Source organism: Archocentrus centrarchus, chromosome 7, assembly GCF_007364275.1.
Source record: "Archocentrus centrarchus isolate MPI-CPG fArcCen1 chromosome 7, fArcCen1, whole genome shotgun sequence".
NCBI classification, from domain to species: Eukaryota; Metazoa; Chordata; class Actinopteri; order Cichliformes; family Cichlidae; genus Archocentrus; species Archocentrus centrarchus.
The window spans coordinates 21,686,385-21,697,898 of record NC_044352.1 but is presented as its reverse complement, the minus strand read 5'-3'; the positions used below and the strand labels follow the sequence as shown (position 1 = coordinate 21,697,898).

Genomic DNA, 11,514 nt, shown 5'->3' with positions numbered 1-11,514 from the left:
TTGTGCCACTGCCTTTCTCCATACTTTTAATACTTGTCCTCAAATGACGAATCCGGCCAGCCTTCTCTGTCTGTCACTCCCGTCTCATGGTTGCACTTTGATCCTTCTCCTTTCACGCGGAAGTCAAGTAAGTTTTATCGAAGCTGGGTGTGAGGAACATATCTTCTATGAGACGTGGTGGTGAATCCGTTTGAAATAAGGGAACGATGACACCGGAGCAGAGCTGACACTATAAGGTAAAATGGCATATAGTAATAATGTTAAGGTCAAGTGACAGGTTATATTAAAGGAGGTTAAATAAATTACTGAGTGGAACTATATCCCGCTTTGAAACGGGATAATTTTGTTGCCAGGAAAGCTCAACTTCAATCCAGGAGGTATGTCATAGTTCAAATTCAATAAGCAAATCTAATTATAAACTAGTGAAAATGTGAGTACTCATTACATCATGGTGTTTGCAAGATTTTTCTCTTAACCAAAAAGGACTATCTGCTAAGTCAAATATAAGAGATACCTCAAACATTAATACTGGTTTGTGTTCATGTGACTGAAACTCTGCAAATTTAGTCCTTGGACTTAAAGCAGTTCCTGTAGTTGATTAACTGGATATTACCCTCTTAGTGCTTTATTATTAACTCTGCGTGTATATTCAGATCAAAGCTGTCAGTAATGTTTGTTGAATTCAAGTATTGATAATGAGATTATTATAAATGACAAAGACCTGACCTCACCAGTGTCAATTGGATAGAAAAACCTTGCTGTATTTTGCTATGCTGATTGTACCGGCCAGAATAAGACAGAAGTAAGAAAGGTATGCTGAAATGAGGAAGTGCCTTTTTCCTAAGGAAACTTTAACTCTGAGAGTTGAGAAAAAGGTTTTTCTCTAAGATGTGAGAATCCTTAAACATTCAGTCTTTTTTTAAACAGAGTTTGAGCGGCTCGTGCGAGATTCCTGCCAGTCTGAAGCGTAAAAAGCTGTGGTCAACTGATGATGTTTGGAAACAGTGCCCCCTTCTCCTATTTCCCAAAGTTGGTAGAATTTAAATTTCCTTTTCAGATTCAACAGTCATGTATTCATTTGGTTAAGAAACGTGAGCACTGATTTGAGATGTTTCTGATACGTTACATGCCTGTTCATACCCTTCCATAATAAAACACCACAGTGCCATAGTAACTGTGCTGCTGACTTGAGCAGTGGACTGTGGATAGCTTATCTTCATATCGCTGAGCTGTGACTAAGAGGGTTTTATGGACATGGATGGAAACTGATTGTTAAGTAACCTTTTATTATTCTCCAGGGGCTTCTCACCGGATGACCTCCCTCAGAGGCGGGCTTTCCAACAAGATGACCCCAGGGGGAGTCCGCTGCAGAGAAGTGACTCGACCAGACCCAGTGGAAGATCTATTTACAGTATGCTCAGGCATTACGACGCCTCCTGTCTAACTATACACATTTTATGATGATATTATACAAAATCAAATGTTCTTTACATCAGTGCAGAGAAAGGAGTACTCAGAGACACTGAACAAACAGCCTGACAGCATTCATGTCAGAGTGGAGGTAAATGAGTATGAACTATGCACCAGCACGGAGACAGACACATTACTAACAGCACAACATTTAACTTTCATCATCTCTGACCCTCCTAACTGAATCCACAGCATCTGTTCACCTGCGAGCTCGATGGCCAGGAGGTGAGGACGGTGGAAGACTGCGTGGCAAAGCTCAAGAACCTCAATGTCAAAGGTCGTCTGTGGCCTCAGGACATGATCATGGAGGTTCAGGGAGCATATCTTCTGCTCAGTGACATTGAGACCAAAGTAGGTTCATCACTTCAAGAAGAATAATGAAATGTTTGGATATGAAGATATAGTTCCATATTTTGTTGGACAAATATCAAACAAGATGTGACTGAAATGCAGACTTTCAGCTTTAGTTCAAGGGGTTTTACAAAATTGTTTTGGAATTACGGACATTTTTCTACGTCATCCTCAAACTAACATAATTGTAAATATGAGGATTGTTGTTAATGTTGTGATGAAAATCCTTTGCAGTCAGTGACTGCCTGAAGTGTCTGAGCACATGGACATCACCAGATGTTGTTTCCTCCCTTGAGGTATTCTCCTAGGCCTTTAGTGCAGTTGCCTTCAGTTGCTGCTTGTTTGTTGGTCTCTCTGCATTCAGTTTTGTCTTCAGAAACAGAAAAGCATGCTTTGTTGGGTTGAGATCAGGTGTCTGACTTGGCCTTTGAAGAATATCTTATCACTTTGCTTTGAAGAACTATTGGTTGCTTTTGCAACATGCTTTGGGTCATTATCCATCAGTTTTGCAGCGACTATATTTGAGAGATGATGCGGTGTGCTTCTGATCATGAGTTGTTTCTCCTCTTCTTCGTATTCCCCATCATTCTGGTACAAGTTAGTCTTAGTTTCATCTGTCCAAAAATATTTCAGAGCTGTGTAGGCTCTTTTAGATGTTTTATGGCAAAGTGTAGTCTGGCCCTCCTGTTCTTGAGTGTAACCAGTGTTGTAAACGTTCTGTGTGTACATTCATTCAGGCATCTGTTGACTGGAGACTTTAATGATGCATCTACCTCCTTGAGATGTTGTGAAGTTGTTTTTCTTAACCATGGAAATAATTCTGTCATTGTGCGCTTTGTCTCCTGTGGTCTTTTGGGCCTTTTGGTGTTGCTGAGCTGAGTCAGTGCATTCATTCTTTTTTTGGATTTGGACACTTCTAAAGTTTTTACTGTCTCTCAGCCTCCCTCGTAAAAATAACAGTGAAAAGCTAAAACTAATTCAACACTTTGAATCAACTTCAGATGGTGTATATTTATTTATTTAAAAAGAACAATGCAGTTTGAGGTACTTGCAATACAAACTGATATGCTGCACACAGAGTTTGGAGCTATTGCTAATTTCCAACCCATCTCTCTTGTTGGGCTTTTTGTCTGCATCATTTGTCATTAAGCAGCAAAAGTACAGGCCTCACCTGGCCATGAAAATTCTTGTCAGTTAATTGTCCAATTAATTTTGCACCTCTGAAAATGGGAGACTGTGCATAGAAACATCTACAATTCCTAAACAGTTAGTCCTGCGATTTTGTTAAACCCTTTGAATTAAAGGTGAAAGTCTGCACTTCAATCACATCTTGATGCTCTAGCGTGAACATTTCCCATACCAAAAAGTACATAAAAGTGCAACTAGGTGAAACAGCAGTTACACAACCAGAATTCCTTTAATTGCTAAGCTGTGCGTACTGACTATTAACTGAGGCTGATCGCTGTGATTCTGACAGACAGAACTGGATTCGATACCTCTGAGTTGTATCATGCAAACCAAAGCTGTGTTGAACAGCTGCGACTACAATTCTTTGCTGACAGTAACTGTGCGGGAACACGGCAAACGCAACCGCCAGTGCTTGATGTTCCAGTGTGAGGAGACTGGGGTGAGTTATCTTTACCCTCCTTAAAGACTCCAGAGAAAGGAGGATATTTGTAACCATTATCTATACTTTCTCACATCAGCGGGGTAGATTTTTCTTCCTTGTATCTTATATTTGTTTGTTTGTGTTACCAGGCCGAGCTCATCAAGAGCGATCTGGATAAGGCAGTCCAAAGAGGGGGTGGTGATCTGGACCAACGCAGCGAGCATCCTGGCATGAGGTACAGTGTTAAAAACAAGATAAAATGATAGGGAAGTAGAAAGGGCAAATGTGGAAATTAAACAGTAAATTCATTATATTGTGTGGGTTTTTCTTTTTCCCAGGAATGACTTTGAAAGCATCAGACAAGGAAGTTTCAGGCACGCTGGACCCCCTCCTATGCGGGAGCGGGGCCCTCCATCACCCCCATCATGGAGAGACATGGGTACAGTAGAAAGATTAAAAAAAAATCATCATCATCATCCAAGAGGAACTCCGTTTAATTCAGACGTTCACCACGACTGACTTGTGCTTTTTAAATTTCTTCCCTGCAAATAAGCAATGAACTCAGCATGTTTACCCTCTGTTAACCTCCTGCTCAGGTTAATGAACACCAGCTTCTGCTGAGAAACTTTAATTCTCTTTGTTACAATGCAGATATGCCTCCTCCAAGTCCCTATAGTCTGCATGAAGAACCAATGAACCATCCAGACCTGTATGACATGCAGAGCAACCCAGAGGCTGATCATGAGAGGACAGAGTTACAGAGGAACACGGTCAGCACTGTGACAACTTGTTTATCTTATATGAAGGAATGAAACCTCTTGTGGAATTATCTGTCTCATCTTGAGTAGGTTTTTAGAGAGTTTGGTTCAAACTTTTATTTGTTTTTGTTTCTTTTCTTTTCTTTTCCTTTCTTTTTTTTTTTTTTTTAGGACATTTTAAACCATGTTCTAGATGATTTGGAGGTCTTTATGGCCAAAGTGTTAGCTGCAGCAAATGGACTGTCACAACAGGAGGACAGGAGCAAGAAGAAAAAGAAGAAAAGCAAGAAAAATGGTAATCTCCTTCATCAGTCTATTTTTTCACAAACACATACTCGATGAAGGATAACCTCCTACAGATACAGGTAGCTTCCTGGTATAGATGTTTGTGTTTGACAAGTATTTAATGTGCCTGCATGACAGCAGCTTCAGGACCACCTGTAAATCTGCCACCTCTGGATGAATATGGCTACAGTCTTCAGAAAATCAAATATGGCTTCAATCTGCTGGTAGGTACTTGTTCAGTTCAGTCTCTCTGCAGATTATAACTGACATGAACGGTTTTAGATTAAAATTGGTCTAAACGCTTACATTTATGACTGAAAGCAGTCACGTGTGACTAAGAAACTTTTGATTATATTACAGGCCCAGCTGGAGGGTACACTGACCAATCCCAGTGCTCCCGACTTTGTCCACGTGCTCTTCTCGATTTTAAACATGGTAAGCACTTCTTCTACACTTATTTTCAGTCATTGTGACTCTGCTACACAGAGCATGGTGCTCATTTACTTCTAACTATACTTTTTTTTTCTCTCCACAGATGATTCCTCATTATCCCATGGACCTGCCTCCCAATGTGCTCTCTCCCCTGCTGACAGACGCCGCTATAGTCCTGCTTGAACAAAACGTCAGCCAGGAGGAGAACCACCTGTGGAAATCTCTTGGAGACTGTTGGAACATCCCCAGGTGGGGCAGCTTTTACAGTCCTCTGACACATTTATAGTTATTTTTTATGAAGCTTTTAACCTTCTCATATACAGCCCTTTGACTTTAAGTATGCCTATATCTGCCCTGCCACACCCTAACTTGGGGCGCAGTGTGTCTGTTTGCTGATATGTAAATACAGGCCAGAGTATAGCTACTTGGAAATGGCCCAAAAGGTGTTTTATTTTGAACTACCTATGATTTCAGTTTAAAGATTCTTGCCAACATGTAACATGGAAATGCTAAGAAAGATGAAGAAAGAAGAAAGATAATCAGTAGTCACTGAAGGAGCAGCTTTAAAGTTGCTGAGTTGTGGAAGAAAACTCTGGATTGTTTTTTATGCTCATCTGGAAGGACACTTGCAGCTGAGAATCTGGTTCAAAGTTCATTAACCTCTTAAAAGTCACAGAGAAAGACTCGAGGGATTATTGTGCAACTTTTCTTTACCAAGTTTTTAACCACAGACTTTTATCATAAATGTGAGAAACTCATTTACAAACATTTGCAGATTAATATTAGTAGAACTAACCTTCAGCCAGATTCGACACCCGACAACCCAAAGATTTTACTCTCTGAATTTTTGCTGCTAACTGATCTATACAACACGAATAAAGGACAAATTAAACAAATAATTGTATATTATGGGAAATATGCATAAGACAATAAAAACTGACGCTTGTAGGCATGAAGCGGGTGCCTATCACACAGCAGACACTTAACAACTGTGAACTCGTAGACTGTATATAAAAGATGGATGCACCTGCACTATCAAAATAAAATTTCAAGGATATTTATGCTGCTGTAAATGTATCTAACAAATGCTGAATAAATAAAAGGAAACATTATGTTTTCATTGTGTAGGGGTTTGCACATTTGCCTAAGAACTGATTTGCAGATAGGAGGAAACACAAAGCGAGGTTGTGCTGGGTTGGCAGGGGTCACAAGCTTTTGTACTACCCCTGCTGGTCCTAAGCCAAGATAAATGGCAGGGTTGCATCTAGCATGAAATAATCTGTGCCAAATCAATTATGCAGATCAATCAGTCAACAGTTTTAAAGGCAAAGTTTTATGTTTGTCATGGTCCTGGGCTGGCGGCCCAGTGTTTTATGTTCCCTTTGTATAGTTCTGTTTTGGTTATGTTTCTGTGTGTGCAGTGTTATGTTATTTCCTGTTTTATGTTGGTCTGTCTTTGGTCCTTGTGCTTTATGTTTGGTTTTGCTTCCTGTGTTTCTCTCCCAGCTGTTTCCCATTTGCCCATTACCTAGTGTGTATATATTGTCTGTGTTCCAGTCAGTTCTTTGTCGTGTCATTAGTTGTTCTCCGCTGTTGTGCATGTCAAGTCAAGTCAAGTCAAGTCAAGTCAAGTCATTTCCCATCACTCCCTGTCTGGGTTTATTCCAGGGAGAGTTTGTGTTTTTGTAGATATGTGTGTAAATAAAATTGAGTGTACAAACACCATCCCGGAGTTCTGCATTTGGGGTCCTCCTTCCTGCCTGCTCAGCGGCAAACCGTGACAATCTTGCTGACAAAATTTGTTTTGTTTTGGGTTTTTTTTGTTTACTCAGTAAAATTTTCTATTTTTTAAAGGTAGAAATATGAGCCACTGAAGCTGGAAGTTTATTTTTAACCTCACAGGTATATTGCAAATAGGTAAACAAGAAAATTCAAGATGCTAGAACTCTTTTGCAAACATGCAAATCTTTGCAAAGTCGTCAACCGTCAAAACTTGAGACAGTTTCACTTTCATGTTAGCTTTGTTTTTCAGCTCCAGAAATTACCATATTTTGTCATCATTGGTTATTATTTTAATTGGTCAGTGTTAGAGATGCTGTTAGGCAGATTTTTTCAGCCTTTAGACATTTGTGGGTTTCCAGCTTCTCCTTTTTTTTTTTTTAGGGTTTTTTTTAATTTAATTTTATTTTTTTAGGGCTTTTTTGTTTTTGTTTTATATTGTTTTGTTTGTTTTGATCTTTTAAATAATAAAACCAACCAGCTGCTGGCTCAAGCTTTATATTTTTAGTGTATTGATCTTAACCACAATTTCCTTAAAAGTCAAACTATTTCTTTTACTTTTCCTTAATAATGGGTCACTATAAGGAAAATGGTAAGAATATTCCTAAATTAACAGGATCCAGCTTTTTGATGTTTGTTGCTCGTGTTAGCCACATTTCACTTAGCCTGGATGCAACATTCACATATGAGAACATGTCATAAAATAAACTCCCATTCTGTTGGATATTCTAGTTTCATTATGTATTTTACTTGGCTTACTGTTTCCTGTCCTCTGGTCACCTACAGGTCTCGATGGCCGGATAATAATGTCCCACCTTACATCCCAGAGTTCTATGATGGCTGGCAGCCACCTCCACCCCCTCGCCTACCTTCCCCACCCCCTTATCAGAACGGTCCATTGAGCAGAAGCAGCAGCCAGCGCTTCCCGGGCAGACCGATGCAGCGGCAGCCAGAGGAGGTACAAACATACCTACTGGCTCACCTTTAACTAAGAGGTTCAGTGTAACCATCTGGGTCTGCAGCATGCACACCCTTGAAAACCTCTTTTTGTTTCCTCTGGAGCTTGAAAAAGGCGACTGGACTTCTTTTTGTTTCTTGAAGACGTTTCACCTCTCATCCGAAAGGCTTCTTCAGTTCTCAACCAAATGGTGGAGAGACCCAGGTATTTAAACCCCTGTGGGCGTAGTCCCCTGGAGGTGGTTATGACCCTCTATTGATCATGTGCGAGAACACATGTGCCCAGGTGTGAAGGGGGCGTGGACAGGGAAAACAGATGGTTTGAAAGAGGAGTGAAAGAAGCCATCTATGTCCACTGTGAACAACCATCATTGAACAGAGGAGGTGGATTACGTCACCAACTTTCCCCCGCTTACAGTGCTGTCCTGAGCTCCCTTCCCAGACGTCTCAACCCCCATTCACACCTTTGTTCCAGTGACCTCAATAGGCCACAGGAAACAATGGAGCGGAGTCCTAAATTGGTTTCAACTGAAACCACTGATTAAATATGACCCACGCCCCCTTCACACCTGGGCACATGTGTTCTCGCACATGATCAATAGAGGGTCATAACCACCTCCAGGGGACTACGCCCACAGGGGTTTAAATACCTGGGTCTCTCCACCATTTGGTTGAGAACTGAAGAAGCCTTTCGGATGAGAGGTGAAACGTCTTCAAGAAACAAAAAGAAGTCCAGTCGCCTTTTTCAAGCTCCAGAGACTACTATGACCTGGATGACTGAGAATCTACACAGTCTTTTTGTTTCCATACTGCTGCTTAATTCCTATGCTCCAGCCTTAGCTGCTTTAGGAATAGATTTTTTTAATGTGTTTACCGCCCTTTAGTAGAAATATTGGGCATCTGTCAAGACTAAACATCTAGCTGTTGCTTATTATTTTCCATGTGGTGGGTGAGCAGATTGCTTTGGACTGTTGTTTTGCTCACTTGAGTTGCTATCTCTCCTGAGCCCTAAGTGGCTGTTACAGTTGTAGTTACTGCTGCCATCTGGCACTCAACACCCTTAAATATGAGTTTTCATAGCAACAGAAAAACAACATCTCCAGTGACGCTGTTATCAAAAGGTTTTTCAGTTTAATTGTGGTGCATTTTATGACTTTTACAGTCTATGGCCAACGCTCCCTGGGGTTCATTACGACCACCAGCACAGTAAGTGTTGTTACACTGCAGTAAAAATGGCTTCGTTGATCACATTTCTTCAGTACTTGCCACACTTTATTCTGGTTTTATGCATTGTCACCACAAAGTTTGTTTTCCCTGCTGTTCTTTCAGCCCCAGCGAGCCTCCCCTGCACATGCGTGTCATTTACAACTTTATGGCCAGAAACAACCAGGAGCTGAGTGTTATGAGGGGCGAGGTGGTTCAGGTGAGATCACAAGTGTATTATAACCACAAACACCAGATTTATTCTTACACTGTCCAACACAGTTTTTATTTAAACAGTTCAGTACTGTCTGTCGCTTTTTTGAACTTCAGATTTCGGCAGTTCTTTTCAGCCTTTCAGCCAATGTATCACTCATGTTTTTATATATTTTCCTGACAGTATTATAACTACTGTATAACTTATACCTTGCTGTCTATGATTTGATGTAAGTCTTCAGCTGATTTACTTTCAGTTTAATGACAGGCAGGAAATCAAAACACAAATCTTGTGCCTGATATGCTTCCAGCCAACATTGGAGCTACAGCAGAGAATGGCACACAGGAATAATAGTTATTTAAAGCTGCTGGTGTCAGTCTCAGTTAAATCAGTTTTTAAGTTTGATTGCCAACATTTCAAGTATTTGAAACATTTGGACTTTCATACCTTTCACAGGTGATCCAGAAAACTAAGCAGTGGTGGCTCGTTCGTAACTCACGAAACGAGGAAGGAAATATTCCTCAGAACGTTTTGGAGCCAATAGGGAACACTGGATCCATGGATAATCCACCTGTGAGTTTAGTGGCACACAACCTGGGAACCCATCAACAATTATCTGATTGTTTTCAGCAGGACAAAGTGTCTTAACTATTCTATGCAACCATCATTTCTTACAAATATGGATGAATGTTAATGTAATGCGGTTTCAAGATTTTGGCAAATGCTTCTGCTCTTTTGTTCTCCACACTATCAATTTACCTGCATGCAGCCAAACAGCTGCTTAGCTATGGTTTAGTTCAAATGTTATTGCCCAAACAGAAACCAGAAAGCCTCCCGTTACAAAGATTTTGTGCCTTGCTTTCAGATTACACACCTTCATAAGCTAATACATATGTTTATAGAGATTAAGTGGCTTATAGAGCTTTGCTCATAAATAGAATTTATCTGTGATATTTTGTTCTCCTCAGTTTCCCTCACAGCGAGAGTCCCGTGGCCCAGTCACCCTGGACATGTCCTCCTCACCTGCAGAGGTGCAAGCCTGGCTTGAGTACAGAGGCTTCTCCAAAATGTGAGTGACATTCTCCATTGAGTAACAGACACGTTCATGTTTGCACTCTTAGTAAGTTGTGTTGCATAAGTTGGATGCTATTTTATTTCTTTCCTTGTACAGCACTGTCAGGAGCCTCGGGGTGCTGAGTGGACAACAGCTTTTGGGAATGACTAAAGGCGAGATAAGGACTGTATGTCCGGAGGAGGGAGGGAAGGTCTTCTTCCAGCTGCAGGCTGTTAAGTCAGCAATTGCAGTGAGTAAATTTGTCATAATATGCACAGTATACACAGTTATTTGCAGCACATAAGTAATAATTCATCCTGTTTCCTGCAGCTGGCCAGTGAACCATCAGGCATGTATAACGGCCGCTACTAACGACCTGCGTCACTGTTGAGGTTCTTCAGACGTTTTTCATGTGTGGAATTAAGGGTGTCAAAATTAAACCGTCCAAAATGATCTTGCTACTTTACCATGAATTAAACTGTAACAAGTGTCGATTTGTCATTTGAAGTGGCAATCTCGAATATTTATATTTTCAATGAACTTGTGCATTGCTCACTGTCAAAGGTAGAAGTCCATTGGAGGAGTGGTTGGGGCGTAAGTGACGGGGCCTTCACTCAGAAGCAAAGGTTGATGTTTGAGTCAGTGGAAAATTCATTTGAAAGCTGTTATCCGAACTGGTGACATCATTCTGAGGTAATGGAGGTGATATCATCTGTGTGGTCACTGTTTGCCTAGTAAGTTTGAAGTGGATTGGATAAATGGTTGTGGAGACTGGCGGAGAACAGAGAGATTTCGAGCTGTCTTATCAGTAAACTGTACAATGCAATGGAGAATTAAGCCTGTGATGAGCTTGCTGATTAAAGCACTGCAACATTTATATATTTGCAGCATTAAAAAATGGATATCTGCAGTGATCTGCTGTATTAAATTACTATTAATTCAAATCAAACATTTTCTACTGCTGCAGCTTTCTATGAATGGAATTTAAACTGCTAAAACCCAAGTTAGCAGTGAGCCTTGCACTTGCTATTGCTATTATTCACCAAAAAAAAAAAAAAAGTGAGACCAAGAAGTCTTTTTTTTTTTATTATTATCAATTTTGAACTGTTATGAAAGAAGAGGACCCCTCCTCTTACTACAGACTGGTGCTGTGCAGCACATCAGATCACAGCTGCTTACAAAATGATGGATCAGTTATTCAGTTATTTCCTGACCAGTAAGTACAGCTGCTGCCGCATCATCCAGGCCTGAAGCATGCGAGTTTGCCACTTTAAAAGAAAAACACTTTGAGTGTATATGAGTCTATATATTGTAAAATGTATCAATGGCACCAATTAATTGTCAGTTACTCAGATATAATTTTACGTTGTAATCCTTTTTTAATGTGCTTCCAGTAATTTCA

General features: G+C 40.4%; 1 protein-coding gene across 1 annotated transcript; it reads left to right on the top strand.

Moving 5' to 3' along the window:
- Window positions 1-151: 151 nt before the first annotated feature.
- On the top strand, window positions 152-11,458 carry eps8l3b (EPS8 signaling adaptor L3b). The gene is made up of 20 exons (XM_030734387.1): window positions 152-236; window positions 928-1,029; window positions 1,299-1,411; window positions 1,497-1,561; window positions 1,663-1,821; window positions 3,299-3,448; window positions 3,580-3,665; window positions 3,769-3,869; window positions 4,082-4,200; window positions 4,360-4,483; window positions 4,612-4,697; window positions 4,834-4,908; window positions 5,009-5,154; window positions 7,471-7,642; window positions 8,804-8,847; window positions 8,971-9,064; window positions 9,515-9,631; window positions 10,027-10,127; window positions 10,230-10,362; window positions 10,443-11,458. Exons 2-20 carry the CDS (start codon window positions 989-991, stop codon window positions 10,482-10,484), a joined length of 1,968 nt encoding a protein of 655 aa, XP_030590247.1. The 5' UTR covers window positions 152-236; window positions 928-988; the 3' UTR covers window positions 10,485-11,458.
- Window positions 11,459-11,514: the final 56 nt, after the last annotated feature.